Here is a 25,337-nt window from a genome sequence, read left to right as displayed (position 1 = left end):
CAGGAATTTTGCAGTTGCACAACAGAGAATGTAAATGAATTAACATTCAGTGTCCATGGCATGTTACATACTGTGACTTACCCCATCTACTCTGAACCATTTACTCCATCCATGTGGCGGCTCAAATAGAGTTTCCGTGTTAATCCCACAACGAACCTCAGTAATTCTCACATCACAGTGGTTGTAAACATTTGTTAATGGAAAAAGAATGTTTTTCCTAAAACAGCTACATAACACTAAGACTACTCAAATTTCTAAATAATCCCTTACAAGACAGCCTGGCAGCTTCCTTTTCATACATTAACATGTGGAGCGTATTTTAAAAGCTCTTTAACAGTGACTGTCGAAACAGCTTCCTCGTTATTCATATAATGTTTCTTCTTTTTTTTTAAGTTTTCAAATTGGTTTCAGAAAAACTTAAACACTGATGAATTTGGGCCACTATCAAATCCTTAAGAAGCATTTTTGCCAAGTAAGATGGGCAAATGTCCTACATCTGCTAAATATGATATGAGAGGCCATGCACTTTTGAAAAAAATGAATAAATGATTTCCAACAGTCGCTGAGCCCTTTTTTTTTTTTTTTTTTCTGTTTCTGTTTCTTTTCTTTTCTTTTTTTCTTTTTTTCGAGACAGTCTCCCAGGCTGGAGTGCAATGGTGCAGTCTCGGCTCACTGCAACCTCCGCCTCCTGGGTTCAAACGATTCTCCTGCCTCAGCCTCCCGAGTAGCTGGGACGATGCTCAACTAATTTTTGTATTTTTAGTAGAGAAGGGGTTTCACCATGTTGGCCAGGCTGGTCTCGAACTCCTGACCTCAAGTGTTCCACCTGCCTCGGCCTCCCAAAGTGCTGGAATTACAGGCGTGAGCCACCGCACCTGGCCTAGCCTTTTAGTTTAAAAATTATTTCAGTGTTATCCACTACTTTTGATAATACAATTTTTTTTGAGGCCGTTAGGTTTAAAGCATATTTTTTAAGAGCCGACCTGGCACATAAAGCCGGCCAGTCTGTACTGCTGATGGACCCCCAGTAGATTTGGGGCGCTGACGCTTACTTCACTGTGAAGAACCATATCCGAAAGGGATGGTGCTGGAAGGCAGGCGGGAGACCGGTGTGGGAGCAGAAGAGGAAGCCGTCGACGAGGAAGGAGCGGGTGTGGGACGCCGAGAGCGAAGGGCCAGCAGAGGAGCGAAGAGCGGAGCGCAGCGCGGGCGGAACCCGCGGGAAGCGCGTGGGAAAGGCCGTGTTTTTTCAAATGCGGCGGGCGCCGGGAGAGGCGAGCCTGGCCGGGGGCGCCCCGCGCTCTGCTGGGGAAGAGCTGCCTGCAGACTGAAGGCGAGAGGAGGCGGCAGCGGACCTCCAGGCGTCCCTGCATACCCCCGTTCTCTCCCCGCGCCCTTCGAAGCCCCCAGCCCGGCGGCAGCAGGAAGGCGCAGGATTCGGAGCTCACAGGCCCGGGGCCCGCGGCCGCCTTCCCCTCCGTGGCTAGGGGGCGTCGGCTGAGGCGGGGCGGAGGCGGGGACCGGGGTACCTCGCTTGCGCAGCCTGGAGCCCGCGCTGGGCCCAGCACGACCCTGCCTTGGCTGCTGCCCCCCGAGTCTCCAGCGCCGCCGGACCCTCACGCCGCCGCCTTCTCTCCAGCCCAGCCCCGCCGCGGCCGCTGCCGCCTGCCGAGCATTTTCCAGCCCCCAAGCCCTGAGAATCAGCTCTGGGATGTAACAGAGCAAGCGGACATTATTCTGGGACCAGCAAGCCTCCGTCACTGCAGCCACCACACTACGTGGGTGAGTAAACGCCTCTGGGATCAGCGTGGACCATGCGGTAATCCAAAGAGGTTGAAATATTCATTCACCGTAAAATCTTACAGATTTATTCCCTTGAAACGTGATTTTCTGCAGTCATACAGCCTGAGACAGCTGAGGCTCTAGCAAAAGGGCCAAAGGATAGAGGCAGGTCCTCTAGGGAAGAAAGAGTGAAAACGTGAGAGAGACCACATGGCGGCCCACACTGCCCCAGGCCAGGCCTGGCTGACCGCTGGACGGCTTGACCCATCCGGTGCACGTTCTGGCCTATTGTGGTCAGGGCAGGAGGGGAGCCCCCCCACCCCAGGCCTCCTGCAGAGGAGTGGGCTCAGCAGGGGGCAGGGACGGCCTTGGGGGTTGGGGACTGACCAAGCCTGGGGGCTAGGACCGGTAAGTGGGGCCCGTTATAGAAGCTGGTGTCGACTTCCTTATTTTCTCCAGAGATGATATGATACTCCACAGTGTGCAGGTGCCATATTTAGCCATGTCCCTGCTGTCAGCATCAATAATATGTTTTTTGCTATTATTATGACTTTTGAACCCAAATGCCCATCAATGATAGACTGGATAAAGAAAATGTGGTACATATACACCATGGAATATTATGCAGCCATAAAAAGGAATGAGATCAGGTCAGGCATGGTGGCTCACGCCTATAATCCCATCACTTTGGGAGGCCAAGGTGGGAGGATCACTTGAGGCCAGGAGTTTAAGACCTGCCTGGCCAACATGGCAAAACCCCGTCTCTACTAAAAACATTATACAAAAAGCCTGGCATGGTGGCGCGCACCTGTAATCCCAGCTACGCGGGAGCCTGAGGCACAAGAATTGCTTGAACCTGGGAGCCGGAGGCTGCAGTGAGCTGAGATTGCTCTGGTGCACTCCAGCCTGAGCGACAGAGCAAGACCCTGTCTCAAAAAAAAAAAAAAAAAAAAAAGAATGAGATCATGGCCTTTGCAGGGACATGGAAAGAGCTGGAAGCCATTATCCTCAGCAAACTAACACAGAAACAGAAAACCAAATACCGCATGCTCTAACTTGTAAGTGTGAGCTGAACAATGAGAACATATGGACACAGGGAGGGGAACAAGACACACTGCAGCCTGTTGGCGGTTGAGGTGTGGGGAGGGAGAGCATCGGGAAAAATAGCTAATGCATGCTGGGCTTAAGACCTAGGTGATGGGTTGACAGGTGCAGCAAACCACCATGGCACATGTTTACCTGTGTAACAAACCTGCATATCCTGCACATGTACCCCAGAACTTAAAATAAAAATTAACATTAAAAATTTTATTTTCACCAGGTATTCAATATTACACTTTTGCCGTATTTTACTAATAACTTTAAATTTTTGACATTCCTTAAAAATGTGTTCCATTAAATCCTCACTTTGACCTATAACTTTGCTTACTACACTCGTCCTTTCCTAGGTTTTCACTAAAGTTTTTTTTGTGGTTGTTAAGAAAACCTGTTAACATAACAAAAAATAGAAGGAACAGTAGAATGAGTGGTGGCATACCTACTTCAGGTTACACAAATGGCAACCTGTGCTTGAGATCATTCTTTTGTTTAAAAAGAGATACATCAGGCCTAAGTCATGTACAGCCCCCTTGAACATGTTTTTAGATTTTCTCACCTCATACCTATGGCATAATTAATAGCATTGCTTTGCTTTTTAATTAAAGGCTGTATTGTACATGCCAGTCTGCACTTGCTCTTTTTGAGATGTGTCCTTGTTCATCTTTATCAGTTTTGTTGTTGTCATCGTTGTTGTTTGAGACAGAGTCACACTCTGTCGTCCAGGCTGTAGTGCAGTGGCGTGATCTTGGCTCACTGCAGCTTCTGCTTCCTGGGTTCAAGTGATTCTTCTGCCTCAGCCTCCTGAGTAGCTTGGATTACAGGTGTGTACGCCTGGCTAATTTTTATATATTTAGTAGAGACAGGGTTTCAGCATGTTGGCCAGGCTGGTCTCGAACTGCTGATCTCACGTGATCCACCCGTCTCAGCCTCCCAATGTGCTGGGATTACAAGCATGAGCCATCACGCCAGGCCAGTTTTTATCTTTAAAGCTAATGCAGATGACATTGATGTTAAGCCCCGGAGGCTGACAGAATAAAGGGCACCAGAGGGAAGTCAGGGCATTACTCTCTTTGAGTAGAAAGGCCACTCATCTTGCGCTTCTGGTCCAGGATTCCCAAGTAGAAAATTGGACTCTCCTGCTGGTGCTGGGGACTTTGCTTTCAGTGTCTGCTCTGCGACCTTTCACTCCATTTTCAGTGAGTTCGTGGTAATTAGAGTGAAGTAGGAAGTGACACAGGCTGCCTGATCTTGTGGCTGTTTTGGAAGGTCATTTTTATTTTGAACTTAAAACTCAAATGTTTTGGAAGAACCTACACCCTCCTTTGAGCCATTGTGTGATTTAAAAGACTGCAGCGTGTGTCTTCCCAAAGTGAATGCATTTAGGTTTGTTAATGTTGGGTTTGTTATTGGCGTTTCAGTATTTGGTAACAAATGAGGAATGTCAGTTCAGTTTACCAGTGACTTCAAAATAGAGAGCTGGTAGAGTTTCCTTTTAGGTTGTGCTTTTCCAAAATCCACAAATGGTCAGAAACTCATTTATCTTGTTTCATCATAGACTTACAAAACACATTTCGGTGCCTAAATGGGATTTGGGATTTTTGTTTGTTTTTTGTGTTGCTTTTGTGAGTGTGTAGAGACAGGGTCTTGTGTTGTCTGGGCTGATCTGAACTGCCTCAGCCTCCCCATGTCAGGATTGTAGGCATGAGCCGCCGTAACCAGCCTTAATGCGATGTAATGTTTCTATTCTGCCTTCTTGAACCTCGCTCAGTCAGTACACATATTCTGTTCAAACTGAATAATTGAACCCAGGAACTGAATACATTTAGGTAAAACTTGCTACTTGAGACTTGGGCACCGGGTGGATTTGAATGATGCCGTATTCGTGATGTCTACCCTCTCACTATCCACATTCCGGGATGGAAGAGATTTGGAGAGTGAGAAATGCTTATAATAAAGTTCAGCCCAGCTCCCTGCTGTAGAATGTTCTTGTATGAGCAGTCGAGCAGTCAGTAAAGCAACCCTTTTCATTGTTGAACTGCTCTCGTTCTTAGAAAGTTCTTGTTTCTGTTGACTTGAAATTTGCTCCCGTGGTTTAATTTTTCCCGCTGTTCTGAATTCTTTCACGTGCTGCACAGGACGTGCCTGTTCACTGAGTTTATAATCTTACTTCTCATGGGCCTTGCACTTAGCCTTCTTCAAGCTCATCATCCCTCAGGTTTTGCCTCCTCCTGTCACCAGGCCTTGTCTTCTGGGCACCGGCATCTGGCTCTTCCCATGGAGTCTGGCCAGCACCGCAGGCTCTGGACCAGCATCAGCTGCCCCTGGGCTCTTAGCTCTTGGGAGTTGCTCCTCCATCCTTTGCCTGCCTGGGCACCGACCTTGCACCTGGTCTCAGTCCAGGCTCAGCCCCAGCTCTGCTGGTCCTCTTCTCCCTACAGGATGGCCAGCCGCCGCGCCCTCCCACTGTGCTCCAGGCCCCACCCGGCCTCTCTGGACACTGGATCTGTAGTATAATGGGAACAGGTGACATGACAGTTTCCTTTCTATACCTTTTTATCTTCTGTAGACTATTGAGATTTAGTAAACATGTCCGTTTGCACATGCTTAAAATGGTTGGAAAGTTTTGCCTTGTCTATGTTTGCAAGCGACAAAAACTAAAGGTGGTAGGAATTATATTGACTTATTTAATCTTGGAGTCAACATTTTCAAAGCTATTTGGTAACACCTGAAAATTATAGTGTCTGCCTGTATAATTTTTTTTTTTTTTTTGCCTGTATAGTTGGTTTTTTTTTTTTTAAAGACTTACTTTGTAGTCTTTTTTGTTTTGTTTAACATAACATTTCAGAATAATATGCCAAGTAATGGATGAGCATTTGTTAGGTTGGGCTAGGAATGGGGACTGGGGTAAGGCCGACTATAGTTCTAAGAGGTTCGAGTTTAACACCATTCCTTTGGGAATTGTATCTTATTTTAATTCAGAGCAAAAGCCACACAGCCGCATATAGGCGTAAGTGATTCTTTTGAGGAAGTGGGTAACTGAGCTGTAAAAAGTTCTTCATCTCCATCTGAGACCACCTCATCCTGGACTTCATTGTCCATATCACTATCAACATTTTGGTCAAAAGCTTTCAACAAGGCTCTAGGAAGTTCCAAAGCTTCCCACATCTTCCTGTCTTCTTCTGAGACCTCCAAACTGTTCCAACCTGTGCCTGTCACCTAGTTCCAAAGTTGCTTCCACATTTTGGGGTGTCATTATAGCTGTACCCCACTCTCTTCAGTACAACTGTATTAGTCCATTTTCATACTAGTATAAAGAAACTTTCCTGGGACTGTATAATTTATAAAGGAAAGAGGTTTAGTTGACTCACAGTTCAGCACGGCTGGGGAGGCCTCAGGAAACTTACAATCCTGGCAAAAGCAAAGGAGAAGCAAGGCACTTTCTTCACAAGGTGGTACAAAGGAGAAGTGCCGAGCAAAGGGGAAGGAGCCCCTTATAAAACCATCAGATCTTGTGAGCACTCAGTCACTATCACAAGAACAGCATAGGAAAACGACCCCCATGATCCAGTTACCTCCACCTGGTGTCTCCTGACACACAGGGATTATGGGTCCTATAAAGATTATAATTAAAGATGAGATTTGAGGGGGGACCTGAAGCCTAAGCATACCACCTGGTGTTCAGATGAAGAGGTTGTAGAAGCGTATCTACTGAGTAATGAGGGAAACTGGAGTCAGGAAGCTTTAGGCTTGGTTTTCTGCCACATTTAAAACAAACCCAAGGAAAAGATGGTGCAACCATGTGAGCACCTGGCGGATCTGTTGTGTCTCACACAGGTTTTCTCTTTTCTCTGTGTCTTCAATAATATATGTCTTACTTACACCACCTCAGGGCTCCTGGCATCCCCCAGCCCAGTCTTCAGCCTGACACATCACAGGCGCTCAGCCCCTAAGTGTTCCAAGAGGGAGTGCAGCTCCTGGGGGTCCGCGTCCCATGTCCTCGTGTTTCCTGCTGGTGGTGTTTGGAAGTGCTGTTGACATCTGGGCCCCAGTCGGTCCTTGTTACTGCGGGTCTTGTGCCGTCTCTGGAACAGCCCTTTATGGGCACCATCTACTCACTCATTCGCTTCTGTTGGCTGACGTGGCCCCTGAGCTCTCTTCCTGTCCTTAGGCCCGTCAAGGCCAGATGCAATGTTGAGTGTGGAGGCTTCCAGGCCCTGCTTTCCTTCCCAGCTTCAGGCTGGCCCGGCTGCTTGTCCTGCTGTCGTGCTTCAGTTCCTCCGCGTGGCTATCCGTTCCCAAACAGGTTTCTTCACTTTTGCAAGGTGGCGTCGGAATGATGACTAGCACGTGCCACCACACATCAGGACAGGTTTACGGAATTAGGTTTTAAGAGAACACAGAATCCCAAATTAGTCATCTTGTAATACGTGTTAAAGTGTGTCACCTAATTGCTGAACAATGAAAAACAATTCCTTTTATATTTAAAAAAACTCACTAGTTAGCTGAGAACCTAATGGTAGTTGCAACTTTTCTTTTCTTTTCTTTTCTTTCGAGAGGGAGTCTCACTCTGTCGCCCAGGCTGGAGTGCGGTGGCGCCATCTCGGCTCACTGCAAGCTCCGCCTCCCGGGTTCACGCCATTCTCCTGCCTCAGCCTCCCGAGTAGCTGGGACTACAGGCGCCCGCCACCACGCCCAGCTAATTTTTTGTATTTTTGGTAGAGACGAGATTTCACCGTGTTAGTGAGAATGGTCCTGATCCCCTGAACTCATGATCCGCCCGCCTCAGCCTCCCAAAGTGCTGGGATTACAGGCGTGAGCCACCGCGCCCGGCCGCAATGTACTTTAAACAGAAGAGTCCCAAAGGAAACTGTTCGGTCGGAGAGCAGAACCACTAAGGCAAATTCACCGAGATACCTGGAAAGTTAGAATCCCAGTCCCAGTCCATCAAATCGAGCATCATAAAATTAAGTTGTCCTTACTGTGAAATGGCAATTTGTAATGATTTCTGAGAAGTGGGACCCATGGTGGTGTCGATGTCTGAGCCAGGTGAGGGTGAGATCCCTGGCGCCATGGGCTGGCCGCCAGGATGCCCTGGGAAACGCCTTCTGTTCACAGCTGTGTGATTCTTTTCTTTCTGTGTTGGTGAAGCAGCCAGACCCGGTCCGTTTGGAATGCCTGGGATGGTGCCGCCGCATGTTCCTCCTCAGATGCTCAACATTCCGCAGACCTCTCTGCAAGCAAAGCCCGTGGTAAGGCCTTCCCTGCGTGCGCTGGGTGGGGTGGCCGGTCTCAGACACGGTGTGTGCATTGAATTTCAATGAATGCCAAAATAAGTTCCTAAGCTCTTGAATTGATGTGTGAAATAGATGCCAGTGTTTGTTGAAATAAAAATGAGCCGGGAAACATCGGCCTGGGCCTGAGTCAGGTCCTGCTGGCCACGTGCACGTGACCTGTGCCCTTTGCTTCAGGCCCCACAGGTGCCCAGCCCAGGGGGCGCCCCGGGCCAGGGTCCATACCCGTACAGCCTCTCTGAGCCAGCACCTCTCACGTTGGACACGAGCGGGAAGAATCTGACGGAGCAGAACAGCTACAGCAACATTCCTCACGAAGGGAAGCACACGCCGCTGTATGAGCGGTCCTCGCCCATCAACCCGGCCCAGAGCGGCAGCCCCAACCACGTGGATTCCGCCTACTTCCCTGGCTCTTCTACATCGTCATCTTCTGACAACGACGAGGGCAGCGGAGGGGCGACAAAGTGAGTGGTGCACAGGTTGTGGGGTGCTTCCTGGCGGGTAGTGACCTGGGGAAGCTGCCTTCTGGCCTGCCAGCCCAGCTGGTGTTGTGCTCAAAGATGTAGTTTGTTGCAGGTGGGTGATGGTCAGTCTGTACTCAGACGGGGGCTCCTTGGACAGAGAGGAGAGAGGAAGAGTAGGTATGTTCTTTGAAGTTTCCATGATTTAAAACCTGCACCATCCCAGCCCCATGACCTGGAGCCACAGGAACCTTTCTGGGGAGGAATTTGACAAGAACTGGTTTGTGTGATGCCCCAAACATGGGGCCATTTGTCTGGTGTGGTGCCACTCACACCCACCACAGCAACCCCCTGCCGACCCCCGAAACATTGATCTCCTGGCTCCTGGATCAAGGGAGCTCTGAATTTCCTCTCCTTCTCCTAAACTCAGCAGATCAGAGGACACTTTTGAAATAACACTGTTTGTCCAAGCAAAACCCTAGAAAGCTGCCTAGACCCGGGCTGGAATTGTTTCCTTACAGAGTATTTTAAACACTGTGTGGACTGGACGTGGTGGCACATGCTTGTAATCCCAGCACTTTTGGGGGCCAAGGTGGGTGGATCACCTGAGGTCAGGAGTTCGAGACCAGCCTGGCCAACATGGCGAAACCCCGTCTCTACTAAAAATACAAAAATTAGCTGGGTGTGGTAGCATGTGCCTGTAGTCCCAGCTACTCAGGAGGCTGAGTCAGGAGAATCACTTGAACCCAGGAAGTGGAGGTTAAAGTGAGCTGAGATGTCACCAGTGCACTCCGGCCTGGGTAACAGAGCGAGACTCTATCTCAAAAAATAATAATAATAATAATAATAAAAACACTGTGTGTCCTTGAGTAAATGAGTACGCAAATATATAGTTGGTTTCTGATTGAAGAGGCTGGGTGTGGTGCCTCACACCTGTAATCCCAGCACTTTGGGAGTCAGTGGCGGGTAGATCACTTGAGTTCAGGAGTTTAAGACCAGCTTGGCCAACATGGTAAAACCCCATCTCTACTAAAAACATAAAAACTAGCCGGGCGTGGTGGAATTCGCCTGTAATCCCAGCTACTGTGGAGGCTGAGGCAGGAGAATCACTTGAACCTGGGAGTCAGAGGCTGCAGTGAGCCGAGATCACACGACTGCACTCCAGCCTGGGTGACAGAGCAAAACTCCATCTCTGAAAAAAAAAATTCTGATCAAGGAAATTTTAAATTTGTATTCCTCCCCTACCTTTAAACTGTCTTATATTTAAAAAAAAAAAAAAAAAAAAAAGATAAGAAAGAGAAAGAAAATGTTTTTCCTTTAAGTCAGTGTCTCCTTTTCCTTAGTGTAAACTCTACAGAGTAGATAACCAGGGCTGGTTGATGTTACATCTATTTCTGATGTAAGAAATCTAACAGATGTAGTTGTCAGTTTCCATGCCAGTTCTTACCTGGAGTGTCACCTGAGGCAGGTGATCTTTCCTCTCTGTCCTCTGTCCATCTGTAAAATGGGAACGAATGTCTGTTGACCCAGGGCAGAGGTTACTGAAGGGCTCTCTGCCATCCAGGGATGCATACCCTGTTTATGGCAAAGAAGTATAAAATTAATAAATGTTTATTTGTTGTATATGCAGAGAAGTGTAAAATTCATAAATGTTTATTTGCTATGTGTGCAGTGCTAAAACTCTAAAATGAAGTAAAGAGTTGCAATTGAATATTCAAAGTTTTAACCTCTAACAAGAACAACCGCAAGATGGTCTTAGAAGCCCTTATGCACTAGAATTCTAAGGCATGTGCATTTTGTTGTAAAATGTGAATCAGGTAGCAAGATCAAAGTGTCTATACATACAGTTTTCATCTTAGTGAGAATGTTCTTTCTGAACTCTGAAACATAGGTAAGAAGTAAGACAAAAAGCAGTAAGCTTTATGACCCCAACAAGAGTTCAGTGCTAGTGATGGAGATGTGGAAACCAGGTCAGGGTGCTGACTTGGGGATGTAGGTGGTGACTGGAGCACGTCTCAGTTGAGGTGCTTGTTCCTCCAGCGGGGAAGGAATGAGAAGAATGTGAGTTGCCCATCTAATTTGGCAAGTTGTCTATATTAGTCTGTTCTCATGCTGCTAATAAAGAGATACCCAAGACTGGGTCACTTACAAAGGAAAGAGGTTTAATTGACTCAGAGTTCCACATGGCTGGAGAGGCCTCACGATCATGGTGGATGGCAAAGGAGGAGCAAAGTCACGTCGTGCATGGCAGCAGGCAAGAGAGCGTGTGCAGGGGAACTCCCCTTTATAAACCATCACATCTTGGAAGATTTATTCATTATCATGAGAATAGCACAGGGAAGACATTCAGTGACTTTCCACCAGATACCTACATGACCCGTGGGAATTATGGGAGCTACAATTCAAGATGAGATTTGGGTGGGGACACAGCCAAACCATATCGTCGTCTTTGTTAGGATGAGCTGAACTTGGAGTGAGTAGGACTGCCTGAGCATGTCCTGTCTTTTCTGGGTATGCACTTCCTACCTGTCTGTGAAGGTTCTGATCAGCTTTTTGGAGTTCTGGGCATCTGGCCTCCCTCTGACCTCTTGCAGTGCTTATCGTCTTTATCCCTGGTATGGCATCTTTACTGTTTTCTGGAGATGCATCTTGTTTCTGCCACTGGAATTTGACCTGCTCAGAGGCTTGTGTTTTCCGATCCTTGTGGTATGAAATGCCGTGAAGAATGCAGGGTACACCCTGTAATCAAAAGATTGGATTCAAGCTGTGTGACTTAGCAGTGACTTAATTTCCTTGAATCTGTTTCTACTTTTATTATAATAAAGAAGAGACAGACATGTTAGACCTGAGATGAACGAAGGCAGAGGAGACAAGGGTGCTTGTTCCTGAAGGCTTCGGGGTCAGAAACTAGCATTCAACTTGGGGTCAAACCCTTGATCACGGGCATCCTTTGCTTCTGGCAGGTGCACGGGTGTGACTTGGATTTATGTGTCCACAGCTAGCAAATAGGGACGATGTTCATGGTTTCCTGCAAGGGTTCTAGCGTGTTGAATGCGTTGTATGTGGTGGAGCAGAAGCACACGAGTAGAAACCTCTGCAGGAACCAGTGTGGGTGCAAGGAAACCTAAACTGTCATTGATAGATTGTTGGAGGGTCAACGTGGACAAACCTGAGAGTTAAAGACTCCAGAGGGCCTGGTGATGTGGGGGTCCACATGCATTTGTGATTTTACCTGCTAGATCTCTACCAGATTCTCATGGTAAATATTGGAGAAAAATCCCTTGTACCTGTGGCAAGGGAAAGGAAAAGATAATTATTTTAAAATGTGACAGAACACTCTTTTTTTTTCTTTTTTCTTTTTTTTTTTTTTTGAGACGGAGTCTTGCTGTGTCACCCAGGCTGGGGTGCAGTGGCGCAATCTCGGCTCACTGAAACCTCCGCCTCCCAGGTTCAAGCGATTCTCCTGCCTCAGCCTCCCGAGTAGCTGGGATTACAGGTGTCCACCACCATGCCCAGCCAGAACACTCTGTTCTTAACAAGGCTTTCTCTCAGGAGAAACTACCTAACCAGAGCCTAACCCACTGGGTTTCACCAGAACCTAATTAATCTGAGGGAAAGGAAACACCCAAATCTAGCTCCCCATAGCCATCCTGTCCCAGCTAAGCAGGGTCAGGGCCTGAGAGTCACATGTGAAGATCACAGCCCAGAGACTCATTATAAGACTCACCTAATGATTGGACTTTAGACCCTGTGCTCCCCTGTAAAGAGAAAAAGCAAAATCATATAAAGTGCTCAGCTGAAACAAGAAAAAGAATGGAAGACATGGAGAAAGAATGGAAAACAGTAACAAATATAGTAAGTAGCTCTTAATCCACATATATAAATAATTAAACATCAGTGGTGTAGATATGCAAATTAAAAGAAAGAGGCTGTCTGATGGAATCAAGACCTAGCTATTTGTACCTACAAGAAATCCATCTTACGTATGAAGACATATTCTTTTTCTGTTAACAAACGGTTACAGCTACTGTGATGTGTGAATTACTGAGGTTTATTGTGGAATGAACACAGGAACTCTATTTGAACCACTGCGTGAATGGAGACGTGGTGAATGGTTCAGGGTAGATAGTGTAAGTCACAGAATGTTCTAGTAGATGTGGAAACATGCCATTGGCCACTGAGTGTTGTTCATTTACTTTCTCTGTTGTGCAATTGCGAAGTTCCTATTGTTGGTCAACTTTTAAATAGAATATTTCTAAGTAAATAGTGAGACAAGTTACTCTAATTATTATCATAGTCTTTTCCAAGTGTCAAGGCTTTTTAAAAATATAGTTGAAGTCATGCTAATTTTTTAAGGAAATGTTTGTGTAGGCCTCCCAAATGGACAGTGTGTTAGAATAGAAATTTTTAAATTAAGTATTTAGAACAGATTTTTTTTAGTCAACAGATTTTCTTTCAGGGATAATATTTTTTTTCTGTGCTTCTTTCCCGCAATGCCTTCTTTGTCCTTATTTCTTAACGGTTGTTGTGTTTTCCCTCTTCATTTGTTTTTGCTCTCATAAAGCTTCATAACCATTTCTGCAGTGCTTCTTTTTGTTGCTGTGTGATTAGCATGCAGTAGTATTTTTATTTGAACATTTTCATACCTGAGGTTAAGATTTCCACAGTTTCTAGTACATTATCCTTTGCATTTATTGTTGTGATTATTCTCTTTGAAGTGACAGCAGAGCTTTCAACACCTGTTTTCTTACACTGGGTGTCTGGAATCTGGGAGGACTCCAGGAGTAGGTGAGAAGGCCTTTTCAGTTTGTCCGGTCATGTCAGTAAATACCGTCTTATGTTAATAAATCACATAATTACTAAATTCCTTAAGATCACATCGTCTGAAGGAAGGGTGTTGTGTCTAAATAGCTGTGCCTCCAAGAACAGCTGATTCACAGGTTGGCAGCATCAGAAAAAGTGGCTTTTGCTGAAAGTTATATTTCCTACAACATACATTTTTTATGGTCTTTGGAATTATTAATAAAATGTGATGCTGATTAGCTGTCTCTTAGCCATCTTGGAAGACTAGAGTTTGCCACGGTATCACTTAGTGATTGTGGACATTCATTAAAAAGAAGCTGAGCCAATAGGAAAAGAATGCAAATGTGCCCTTGTAAATGGGTTAGTAAACATTTCTTTTATTGCATATGACAATGGGAGTGAATGGTATTTTTCTACACCCATTGGTGTTAGTTATACATATAATCTGTGTTTCATGAATACTTATATGTTAGATGTAACTCTTTTAAAGTAGTTTGTGACATTACCTAGCATAGAAAGTAGTTAAATAGTATAATTCCAACTCCAAAATTTGATTTTTAAAGTGCAACACAAGGCATCTTATATTTTCTGTGAAATATGCTTTTTACAATTCACTGACCTTTAAGAAAAAGTAGTTAGCAAACAACTAACTGATGGTATCAGAATAACAAAAGCTTTTTTAATTCCAAAATTCTAATAGCAAAATTTATTCAAGTAATAGCATAAAATATGAAATCATGATTAGTGGTTAGATCATGTCTGGGAATATGGTATTTCTGGATTTTCAGTTATTCTTTACATTGTACCTGATTCTTTCTTTTCCTTGGTGAACTAATTTCAGAATTGGAATAAACTGAATACTGCTATTTCTATTAGCAGCTGTAAAGTTTTATTGTAGAATGTATCTTACACATTAGCAAAATAGATGATTAAGAGGACTGACATTTCACTATCCTGTACTCAAATTAAACAGTGAAGGTAAAATAGAGGCAATTTGGGGAATTTTTTTTTTTTTTCCAGACTGAGTCTCACTCTGTCACCCAGGCTGGAGTACAGTGGTGCAATCTCGGCTCACTGCAACCTCTGTTTCCCGGGTTCAAGCAGTTCTCCTTCCTCAGCCTCCCAAGTAGCTGGGATTACAGGCATCCGCCACCACACCCAGCTACTTTTTCCTGTATTTTTGGTAGGGACGAGGTTTCACCATGTTGGTCAGGCTAGTTTCGAACTCCTGACCTCAAGTGATCCACCCACCTCAGCCTCCCAAAGTGCTGGGAATACAGGCGCGAGCCCCTGCACCCAGCCCCAGGAATATTTAATTGTAGCTTGTAGTTGACTATCATAAAGTCTGTAAAATGATAAGAGTTTGTCATCGGCGTCTAGCAGCTGATCTAACACGGGCAGGTGAATAAAAAGTCACCTGAGCTTCAGCATCTGTGTTGCTTCCTTGTTTGGTTGGTGATGCTCACTCCCATCAATCCATTGATTTAAAAGAATAGGTTTTGTCTTTTGGACAATTTAAGTATGCCAAAATCTTTGATTAGCCATTTTAGAACCTTTCTGCAAGTAAGACATTTCTAGGCTAGGTGTGGTGGCTCACATCTGTCCCAACATTTTTGAAGGCCAAGGTAGGCAGTTTGCTTGAGGCCAGGAGTTTGAGACCAGCGTGGGCGACATAGCGAGGCCTTGTGTCTACAAAAAGTAAAGTAGGCCAGGCATGGTGGCTCACGCCTGTAATCCCAGCACTTTGGGAGGCCAAGGTGGATGGATCACCTGATGTCAGGAGTTCAAGACCAGCCTGGCCAACATGGTGAAACCCTGTCTCTACTAAAAATACAAAAATTAGCAGAGCGTGGTGGCAGGCACCTGTAATCTCAGCTACTCAGGAGGCTGAAGCAGGAAGAATTGCTTGAATCTGGGAGGAGAAGGTTGCAGTAAGCTGAGATCGTGCCACTGCATTCCAGCCTGGGTGACAGAGCAAGACTCTGTCTCAAAAAAAAAAAAAAAAAGTAAAGTGAGCCCAGCGTGGTGTGAGTCTGTAGTCAGCTACTCAGGAGGCTGAGGCGGAAGGATGGCTTGAGCCAGGGAGGTCGAAGTTTCAGCAAGCTGTCATCTCACCACTACACTCCAGCCTGGGCAACAGAGGGAAACCCCATCTCTATTAAAAAAAAAAAAAAAACTCTAATGTAATTTAATATCCTTGTGTAGATTTGACTTCAGAAGACTGAACATTCCATCATACTCCTTTCCTTAAAGACTACCTAGAAGACTAATGAGTGATTTGACCAGATAGTTGAATCAGTGTTATGATAAAAAGAACCCTTTACTAAATTCTTGATAAGGTTCTGAAGTTTTCCAAAAGTGTAGTCTATATAGATCTTTATTTTTCAGACTATTTAAATATTTTTGAGATTTAGTTTTTAGTAACATCTAGCATCCTAGGAAAATATAAATACTGTATGACAGCTTACATATTTTTTCTTTTTAATTTTCATTCAAATTTCAGGGTGCTTTGTTTCTCCCCTTCAATTTTAATTTTAATAGCAGCCATAAACACTTTGCTTCAGAATTATGGTAAATCATGACACAAAAGAGGTCTCAAGCACAGGTTTCCTTTTCATTTTACTGTAGCTAGCTCATGACCACATCTACATCTTGTTAGTGCTTGGCATAGCACATACCTTTCATAATAATACTCTTTGTAATAATTTATTTAACTACAAGGAACTCACAGCCTACTCAACTGTAGTATTTTAAGTTGTTGGTTCGTATATTAGATGTACACTTGACGTGGTTTGTAACACTTAAAACACACATTATTAATTTAAAGCTTTTGATGTGCCACATAGTTTAATATTAACTTGCTGAATGTAAAATGGACTCAAAGTTTCCTTTTGGAGTATATTGAAATATTATCAAGGGTATAGTTATTGGTTATACATAGTTACGTGGTTATAGTTATTTGTTTCTTGAAAATTAACAATCTTAAAGTTTAGAAACATAATAGTACTTGGAACATTGTTCTGCATCCTTGTGAACAAAAGAAGACCCAGTGATACTTAGAGGAGAGACAAACTTTGGAAGCTGTCTGTTGAGTATTAAGAGACTTGTCTTCCTCTCAGAGGCGGGACCAATGACTGGGAGTGACATAGGGAGGATAAGACCTGTCTCTAGAATTGCTGTGAATATTGTCCACGTAGAATGCCCTTCACTTCAGAATAGGTTGTGAATGGAAAGTATATCGATGTGCTAGAAAGGCTTTAACCAAAGGCCTGAGCTTGTCCAGCCTGAGGCCGGCACGTGGCCTGAGTGTGGTGAATGTGCAGCGGCCCCTGCCTGCGCCCGGCTCCCCGGCTCTGGGTCATGAAGGGCTCCTGGGCGTTTCTCCACATGGTGCCTTTGTCTGCCCTGTTGTTAGGAGCTTCTGCTTCTCACTCTTAACATCCTCCAGTTAGAATCGTCAAATACAAGGTCACAAAAGGATGGCTTAGCCGAGTTCAATCTCTTCCTGAACTGTGCTGTGTGGAATAAACAGAATGTCAAGCCTGCCTGGGCAAAGTTCAGGTCCCTCCAATTTACTGAGGAACCAAAAGAGACTGCAGTTGCCATTCTCTCTCCGAAAGCCCATTCTAGTGCCAAGCTCATGGGATGCTGGGCACACATGGATTCCAGACACGTGACCCATGTGTTCCACTCAGAGTCAAGGGCATGGTCATGGTGAAGTCAGCTACTGAGTCTCCAGATACACTGTGAGGACAGGAAGTTGTTCTCCCAGGAGAGAGCTACTAGGAAGACAGTGGGGAGGAAGCGGGTGCAGCAGTGAGCATCCACCTTCAGCCGCCCTCCGCCGCCCCTTCCCTCCCCACCTCCGTGTCTTCCTCAGATGCTGCTGGGTGTGGCCTGGACATCTGTGTTTTCTGCAGGCTCCGCTCAGGATTCGGAAGCAGAGCAAAGCTGGGGACCCTCTCCAAGGGCATTGCTTGAGCCTTAGGAAGCGGGAATTCGTTCCCCAGGTCCAGCCCGCAGGCCCCTGGCCTCTCCCGGCTCTTGACCCTGTGGTCTGCGGTGTGACCAGCCTGTCCTTCCACCCCCAGGCTCTGTCTTCGCCATCTGTTGTCTGTGGCTGAGCTGCGGGGTACAGCTCACACGGACTCCTGTCCTGCCAGCTTCCTTGGGGTCCAGCCCCCGGGGAACCCCAGAAGGAAACCAGGGGCAGGGGCAGGCTGGGGCCAGGCACTGAGCCTCCCGGCTCCTTCCTGCGAGGCCACCTCAGCTGGCTCTGTCGTGGGCTGTAGGCTGTGCTCGTCTTCCGGGGTGACTCTCACAGCTCTGTTCCTTGGGGCTCCTCCAACATGACCCTCCTGTGGTGGCCCCAGGCTTGGAGCCAGTCATGGCTAGAAGGGGACGGCCCCACGTTCCTGCATGCATGTGTTTCTTGCCGCTCTGAGGTCTCACCCCAACCTGGCAGCCTCAAGCAGCACAAACTTATTTTCCTCCTGTCCCGGAAGATAAAACTGAGAATCAGTCTTGCTGGGCGAAAGTCAAGGTCTGGGCAGGGCAGGCTCCTACTGGGGGCTCCTCCTGCCTTCTCGGGCTTCCCAGGCTGCCCAAGGCCCTGGGCTGCCGCCCTGTCCTCCCCTCCCAGTCTCCACTCAGCATCTGCTCTCCCGGTCCTGCTGCTCCTGTCACACTTCCTCCCCTGACCCCTCCCTCCTGCATGGAGGGACCCTGGAATAATGCTGCACCTGCCTGGCTTATCATGGCCTCTCCCCACCAGAAGATCCTGTCCCAAGTCCCATCGGTGAGGGCGCTGGTGCCATGTGAAGGTGACATGCACAGGACCAGGCATTCAGATGTGGGCCCCTTGAGGGGACATTATTCTGTCTACCAACACTGACTTCCAGACACCCACACTTTTGGAAACAGTTCCTTATGTATGAACCTTCCTCAAAGTCACCCAGTTCCAGCATTGTCTGTTTCCCTGACAGGGTGTGCTGTCCTTGGCTCTTATTTCAAAGCAGGTCGAAAAGGGAAACCCATGCCTGTCAACATTCCCTAAGCCCACTGTGCTGAACAGGTAAGCCTGTGGGGACCGGGGCTGTCCACTGTGGCTGCTGACTCTTGTTACCCTCCATGCAGCCACAGGCTCCTCCAGCTCCACCTGAGCTTCCCCAGGGGCTGCGTCCTCACCTTCTTTCCTCACCCTGCCCAGGATCCGGCTGCTCTCGCGTCCCCTGCCCACCCCTCCTCCATCCACACACCCTCTTCCCTGTCCCCAGCCTCCACTCACTGATTCAACAGAATCGGGCTGAGCGCCTCCCTCGTAGGAGCAGGAGGAAACAGGAAGTGAAACAGACAGGACTTCTGTGCCTAGGTGGCCGGCAGCCAAGGGGAGGCTGGAGGGGGACACACATGGGATCCCCTGTGGCCTCTGCCGTGCATCATCACACTCTGAAAAGTGAGGCAGGAGGTCCATAGGGAAGACCACATTCAGAAAGGGAGCACAGGGGCAGCAGGCTGACCCATCCTTGAGCTGGGGAGGCTGCCTGGGGAAGTGAAGTTGGAGCACGCCCCGGGGGCCTAGTAGGCATTTGTGAGGCCCTAGGAGGACAGAGCCGGACCCCTTGGGGCTCAAGGGCCCCTGCCTAGTGGTGGGGCTCAGAATGAGGGGAGCAGCAGGTAGGAAAGACGTGGAGAGGGCAGAGCCGGGCAGGGAGGCTGGACCGGAGCATCCATTGTTTGACTCTGAAGAGATCATGCAGGCGCAGTGGGGAGACTGGATGGAAGGGGAGTCGGGGACATTTCAGCTGAAACATCTACTCGGCTGTTCGCAGCCCACATTTGGGAAATGAGAGGACAAGGATGAGTCTGAGTCCTAGACTGAGAATGAACCGGGTGACTGGTCATGCCAGCCTGGGAAACTGGGACATCTGGAAAGACCCCACAAAGCTTGGGAGCGACATCATCTTACAACGTGGAGCGTCTTCAAGATGACTTTGAGGATCTCCATGGAGAGAGGGGAGAGGCAGTTGGATTTATGGGTGTGGAAGTTCACAGAACCTTGAGCTGGAGATCAAATTTGGAGGACTTGGGCTCAAAAGGATCAATTCTTAGGAACTGCTGTTGCTCCAAAGCCCTCCTGCCCCAGCCCACACAGCCTCACTGGGCGGCAGAACCAGCTGGCTGTGGCTGTGATCCCTGAAGCCCAGGACCCTGGTCCCTGCTGTCCCCTCAGTGAGAAATGAACGATTCTTCACAGAGTTGCATGGGCAGCATTGCCTCCCGCTCCAGCCTGGCCTCGGGCAGCCTTCGACCCCCAGTGTCCTCTCAGGGTGAGGGACTCTTCTCCGCACCTCTGCAGGACGGCATGAGCCACCACCAGCACAGTGATGCCTGTGGCATGCGGGCCTTCTGCCCCCTCTCAAGGGCAAGTCTAATAAAGCCAAGTTCAGGGACCACAACCACGATGTGTACAGAGTGGTCACCACTGCTGACCTCCCTTAACCACGTGGAAAGCAGGCGTCCCGGCCCAGGCTTACTGCATTCTCCAATGAATGAAGACACGATTCTGGGTGGTTTATTTTTTGTTTTTGTTTTTTTTTTTAGTTTGTGTTTTAGAGACAGGGTCTCACTCTGTCACCCAGGCTGGAGTGCAGTGATGTGATCACGGCTCATTGCAGCCTTGACCTCTTGGCCTCAAGCGATCCTCCTGCCTCAGCCTCCCAAAGTGCTAGGATTACAGACATGGGTCACCGTGCCTAGCCTTACCAGCCCTTTAGTAATAAGCACTTTTCAGAGAACTGAAGCTGTTCAGCCTGGAGATGAGGCACAGATATCACCCTGGACACTGGAAGTCTGGTTGGATGCTGGGGTCAGCTAAGAACAAAATGACACTGGAGAACAGAGGCTGTGGCTTGGCTGCCTTGCCCCTGCAGGAGGAGCCTGGACTGGCCCCAGGTGGTGCTGCCTTTGCTGTCCTAGGAGGGGCCTGGCAGGGTCCTTTCCATCCCGGAAATGCTGTGATCAGAGCCAGTAAGCTCCCACTGGCAGCTTCACCCGCCCAAAGGAGAGTCTGCCTTCATCAGCACAATTCACTCAGTGACTGTTCTGGAAGGTGCAGGGCTATCAAAAAACAGTTTTAAGTTCCTGCCTTCAGGAAGTCAAGCATAACAAAGAACATGCATCCATGAGAACTCTACACGAGGGGCTGAGGTCTCTGGGGCTCTGGTGAGCCATCCACCCAGACTGTGCGCTAGAACCCAGGAGAGGGGAGAGCAGGCTGCAGGCTGCAGCGCGGAGACTGGATGGAAGGGGGTTTGGGGACTGGGGGGGTCAAGAATGAATCCGGGCCCGGCTCGGACGCTGTGCGGCAGCAGTGAAGCCCGAAGCACGTCTAGTGGGTGAGGCTGAACACCAAGAGCCTTGGATTCTGAGACTGAGCCTTGGGGCCCCTGGAGGGCTGCTAGGTGGTTCTGAGCAGCAGATGAAGCTGGGATTCGGGGCCCCAGGGTCCTGGAAGTGCACTGTGCAGAATCTCCCCAGAGGGTGCTGGCTTGACCATTACCGTTTCATTGACCATTTTACTACTATTTACTACCACACTACCACCAAGTTTTACCATTGACATTTACACTATTATTCACTTACAGAGAATGATTAAAATAAATGTGCAGTTTGAAAGGCAAACTGCAGCCGGGCACGGTGGCTCATGCCTGTAATCCTAGCACTTTGGGAGGCTGAGGCGGGCGGATCACGAAGTCAGGAGTTTGAGACCAGCCTGGCCAACATGCTGAAACTCCATCTCTACCAAAAATACAAAAATTAGCCGGGTCGGATGACGCACACCTGTAATCCCAGCTACTCAGGCGGCTGAGGCAGAAGAATCCCTTGAACCTGGGAGGCGGAGGTTGCAGTGAGCCGAGTTTGCATCACTGCACTCCAGCCTGGGCAACAGAGCAAGACTCTGTCTCATTAAAAAAAAAAAAAAAGAAAAGAAAAGGCAAACCGCATTACTATGGTCCACAGAAAACCAGTCACATGAGCCACCAACAGAAGAGAACACAAACTAAGACCAAGGGAAGCCATGTTCCTAGCACTGTGCCGTCACTGCTCCCAGCTGAGGCTTGGAGGAGGCCTACCCTGCTGATCACACGGAGGAGAACCAGGGCTCCGAGGCCACCCACACACACCGGGGTGGCATCCCCGACACTCCTGTGGGGAAGCAGCGTTGCCGTGCCCTGAAGACTCATGTCTGAGACGGGCAGGCAGCACCGCTCTTATCAGCCGGCTGGACAGTTTTACATCTCAGGGAAGGGCACCATGTCATGGATGTAAATGAAACGGCACAGCAATATCTGTGGTTTCTAGTGGTGATGAAGTCCAGGTGCTGTTAATGGAGGAAATGCTAAGTTGCAGTTAGACATTAATGACAATAAAGATGCAATGCTTTCTCATTGTGATGCATGGGGCCCCAAATTCTCCCTAGACCTCTGGACCCAGCGTAAGGCCCCTGTGCCTGCTGGCCAGGCTAGGGTTTGGGGACCTTACCATGGCATGTTTTCTTGGTGAGGCCATGCCAACATTCCTCGTTTTTCACACTTAGGACCCCTCCCAGGAGTGGGGGGAATGCAGCCTTCCAAGGAGCCGGTGGTCTCAGGCCTGCCACCCACAGCCAGAGGTTTCCGACCCCAGGCCACTGGTGTTTTCCCTGCCAGTACAAGTGAATTCTGGAAGGAGGGTGCCTGGGAGGTGGGCGTGGGGGTGGTGGGTGGCTTCAAGCCTCCAAAGACCAGAGGGAAGGCCCTGCCTCATGGAGCTCTGTGAGCAAAGGCCAGGAGGCACCCAGCACCCCGAGTCCATGCCAGCTGGCATCGGGGGAACGTGGAGATCAGCCTCCTGGGGGCCGCCACCTCCAGGGCCCTGCAGGGAACAGAGCTGCCCTGAGCGTGCCAGGGCTCTGGGAATGTCCCCCCACCGCCGTCACATCCCAGTCACCTGGCTGGCGGAGGGCCACCAGAGAGGAAAGAGTTTGAAAAACCAAAGTCCTTTCTGCCCCAAAATATTTTTTATTCTTGCATTACATTTGTGTTTCCAATTGTGAATAAAAAATGCTTAGAAAGTGGTTACAAAACAGCGTGAACTGGACAGGAGGAGCAGCTGGCCCTGAGGGTCCGTCACGTCTCCACTTAGACGGCGTGAAGTGGGCCTGGCGTCTAGGCGGGGTCAGTCAGGCTTCTCACCCTCAGGATCTGGAAAACAAAACCGCGCACTCACTGTGGGCCCGCTGCGGTGCTGGCCGCTCGCCGAGGCCGGGCCCTGACGCCCTCCCGAGCTGCCGACAGGAAGGCCGCGCCAGCTCTGCCGTGACCCACGCCCTGTGTAGATGGTCTTGTCCTCAGCATAGCCCTGGCAGCCTCTGTCACCTGGGCCACCCTTCTCTGTGTGACCGGTCAGCACACTGAACGGCTGCCAGAAACCCAGACGCTCAGCTCCTGGACTGTCCGGAGCATCTGGGAGCGAGCTGCCCCCAACACCCAAAACAGGAGGCTCTGGGACGAGCGCTCCTCCTCCCTCCATGCAGAAGCTCGAAGGCTGGCGCTGCAGCTCTCTGAGGAGGTGGCCCCACAGCCATGGCAGCCCCCACAGTGGCCCGGGCAGGAGACACTGGGACCCTCAGCTTGCTCACGGTGAGGCCTGTGATGCAGCATGTGCAGGAGGGACTGCAGTCAGCTGGAGGCTGTCTTTAGTGGGAAGCCGGGGGGCTGGCTGCCACCATGCACTGTGCCCCCAGGATGAGTCCCCACCCTGGATGGCCACTTTCCCTAAGGCCCCTGTGCCTACCAGGAAAGCCACTGCCCTTGCATAATACCCGGGCAACCCCAGCCCCAAGTCCTCTCTCAACAAGCCCAAGCTCGTCCAAGGACCTCCCACCTCCCCTGAGCTCGGCCCACCTGGAGCAAAGAGGGTGGCCCCAGGGGCTGCAGCAAGTGATGCAAACCAAGCCTCCTGGAGACAGGGGCTGCAGGTGTGTCTCGCTGACCAGGAGGCTGGCTCCCTCCATCATGGGCACAGCCTGTGGCACTGCTAAGCGTAACCAGGTGCACAGTGGTAGGAAGCCCAGCCAGCTAACCCGACCGGCAGAGCTGACTGTGCTCAGGGCCCAGGCCACAGCTGGCAGGGGCAGTGTTGGGGGCCAGGCAGCCCTGCCAGATGCCCTGCTCTCAGACCCCTGCCAGGGCCAGCCCTGCCCAGCATCCGGTGGCACCCACAGCCCCTCAGTGCCCTCCTCCAGAGGTGTGGATGCAGCTGAGCCCAGTACTGGCTCCCAACTCCTGTGCTGCCTAGGAGGCTGGTTGGTTTGGATTTTATATGGACAGAGGGTAAGAAAAAGATGTTGTTTCACACTGTTTTCGAGCAAAAGTGTTTATTTTTCTCCTTCAGATATACAATCTCTTGGGGATTCCGTGCCACTGACCACCATGTACGAGGAAGGGATTCACAGGCAAGGGGGACAGGTGAGGGCAGCCCCCACTTCACTCAAGGAACAGGGCAAGGGGGCCCAGTACAGAGAACAGAAATCTCTTACGACAGCATCGTGCCCTGGCAGAAGATTCTGCATAACACCTAGAAAATTCAATTCTAACTGAATTGATGGAATAATAGATTTGAACCAAAATAATGTACCCAGTTCTAATAAGTACAGAAACTATACAATTCACAGCTGGGCAGTCCCAAGCAGCCTGCTTTCCAGCAGGAGGTGGAGGAGGCTGGGGCCTTCCCCTCCCACCAAGGGCTGTGTTGTGCCCGCTGGGGACGAGTCCCACTGAAATCTCCAGGAGAAGAATGACCCCGCCCTCCGCAGAGCAGACTGAGTGGTGGACAGGAGAGCGGTCTGCGTGCCAGGGGTGAGCAGAGCCGCAGGCCTCCATGGAAATCATGGAGAAGGGAGGGAAGTGGGCAGGAGAGAGGGCAGCCTCTCCAGCTGAAGGAGCTGTGCTTGTCTCCACAGGGTGGGCGGGCAGCCAGAGTTTCTACGCCCAACACACACCTTATCCTCACAGCAGCCCACTGGCGCCGAGGCATGTTTGCTCACCTAACGTTTTCTGGTGGATTTCTCATGGCCCAGTGCAGCAGCTGACATTCCCTACTGAGCAAGCAGCTCCGCCAGTGTGCCCTGCCCCAGCGTCCTGCCGTCTCTCAGCCCCTGGATGAGCCCAGGGAACCGGCACTCTACTGAGGACAAAGCAGGGCTCGCCTAGCACTGGAAGCTCTTCAGTACTTAAGGTAGCTAATTCAATGTTTTAAAAAGGCATTTACAACAGAAAACCAAAGATTGAACTTCAGCTTCAGATTTGTAAACCATTCACATCTCTGCAACTTAAAACAGTAAATAAAGATTATCAATGCACAAGCCAATTGCAAATGAAACCTTTTCCGATAATTTTTTTAAACATATCTTTTCATCAGGGAACGGAAAAGCTGGCATTCAAGGCACTGTACTTCTGCAGGGTGACGACAAGGTTCTAACCACCAACTCAAGTATAGGAAGTGGGTGTGGAGACGGCGCGTGGACCACAGGAACCTAGGAGCGAACAGGGTCTGAAGCCGCGAAGGAAGCAGTCTTGCTGCCCCCCCGCTGTCCCCCTCGCGGCTGAGTGCTGTGCCCACAGCAGGCGGTGGGGGGGACTTGGAGGCCAAACCACACCTGGTTTCTCCGGGCGGTTCCGCGGGCACCATCTGGCAAGGGACAGGGCAGAAGGCTACGTGATCCGCAGCCGGGCGCCGGGCATGCTGACCACAGGTGGCCGCAAGAAGACCGGCAGCACGGGCACCTGCGGGGGGCTCCAGCTGCCCTGTGCCCCCAGCTGGCCCACCTGGCCTGCCCAGGGCCCCCAGGACACTGGAG

General features: G+C 49.2%; 3 protein-coding genes and 1 long non-coding RNA gene across 46 annotated transcripts in view; 1 reads left to right on the top strand and 3 right to left on the bottom strand.

Moving 5' to 3' along the window:
• LOC106993690 (uncharacterized) overlaps positions 1-5,235 on the bottom strand; it is an 88,542-nt gene extending 83,307 nt beyond the window's left edge. The window contains exons 1-3 of the mRNA XM_077966431.1: positions 5,137-5,235; positions 2,103-2,181; positions 1,053-1,796 (exon numbers count right to left, since the gene is read on the bottom strand). Coding sequence (XP_077822557.1) covers positions 1,054-1,796; positions 2,103-2,181; positions 5,137-5,235 — 921 coding nt within the window. The 3' untranslated portion in view covers position 1,053. The remainder of the gene's footprint in view (positions 1-1,052; positions 1,797-2,102; positions 2,182-5,136) is intronic.
• On the top strand, positions 1,541-24,854 carry FAM120A2 (Putative uncharacterized protein C9orf129 homolog). Of its 2 annotated transcripts, none has more exons than XM_077966382.1 (4): positions 1,541-1,782; positions 8,032-8,129; positions 8,349-8,635; positions 23,873-24,854. In XM_077966382.1, the coding sequence occupies exons 2-4, from the start codon at positions 8,052-8,054 to the stop codon at positions 24,057-24,059; spliced, it is 552 nt and encodes a 183-aa protein (XP_077822508.1). In that variant the 5' UTR covers positions 1,541-1,782; positions 8,032-8,051; the 3' UTR covers positions 24,060-24,854. The 2 variants fall into 2 exon arrangements, with proteins under 2 accessions (XP_077822508.1, XP_077822507.1); XM_077966381.1 differs by having other exon boundaries at positions 8,029-8,129.
• On the bottom strand, positions 17,744-18,766 carry LOC144334764 (uncharacterized). The gene is made up of 2 exons (XR_013404963.1): positions 18,723-18,766; positions 17,744-17,928 (listed from the first exon to the last, which is right to left on the bottom strand). It is a non-coding gene; the product is annotated as an uncharacterized LOC144334764 (long non-coding RNA).
• Positions 22,478-25,337, bottom strand: part of WNK2 (WNK lysine deficient protein kinase 2) — a 141,221-nt gene continuing 138,361 nt past the window's right edge. For 24 of the 42 annotated variants that reach the window (XR_013404957.1, XR_013404958.1, XR_013404959.1 and 21 more), the window contains one exon: positions 23,839-25,168. Coding sequence is in view for 37 of the 42 variants with exons in the window: in XM_015117276.3 (XP_014972762.3) it covers positions 25,014-25,168 (155 nt within the window). In the remaining 5 variants the exon portion in view is untranslated. Of the gene's footprint in view, positions 22,681-23,838; positions 25,169-25,337 lie in introns of those variants that run through there. The other 18 variants (XM_028835342.2, XM_077966358.1, XM_077966361.1 and 15 more) reach the window with 2 other exon arrangements.

This window comes from Macaca mulatta, chromosome 15 (assembly GCF_049350105.2).
Source record: "Macaca mulatta isolate MMU2019108-1 chromosome 15, T2T-MMU8v2.0, whole genome shotgun sequence".
Taxonomy (NCBI): domain Eukaryota; kingdom Metazoa; phylum Chordata; class Mammalia; order Primates; family Cercopithecidae; genus Macaca; species Macaca mulatta.
This window is presented reverse-complemented; position numbering and strand designations above follow the sequence as displayed.

Coding starts and splice junctions, on each gene's coding strand:
- FAM120A2 (XM_077966382.1), top strand. CDS start 8,052: ATGCCTGGGATGGTGCCGCCGCATGTTCCTCCTCAGATGCTCAACATT. Junction 8,130..8,348: donor CTCTGCAAGCAAAGCCCGTG/GTAAGGCCTTCC, acceptor CCTTTGCTTCAG/GCCCCACAGGTGCCCAGCCC. Junction 8,636..23,872: donor GGCAGCGGAGGGGCGACAAA/GTGAGTGGTGCA, acceptor TTTCTCCTTCAG/ATATACAATCTCTTGGGGAT.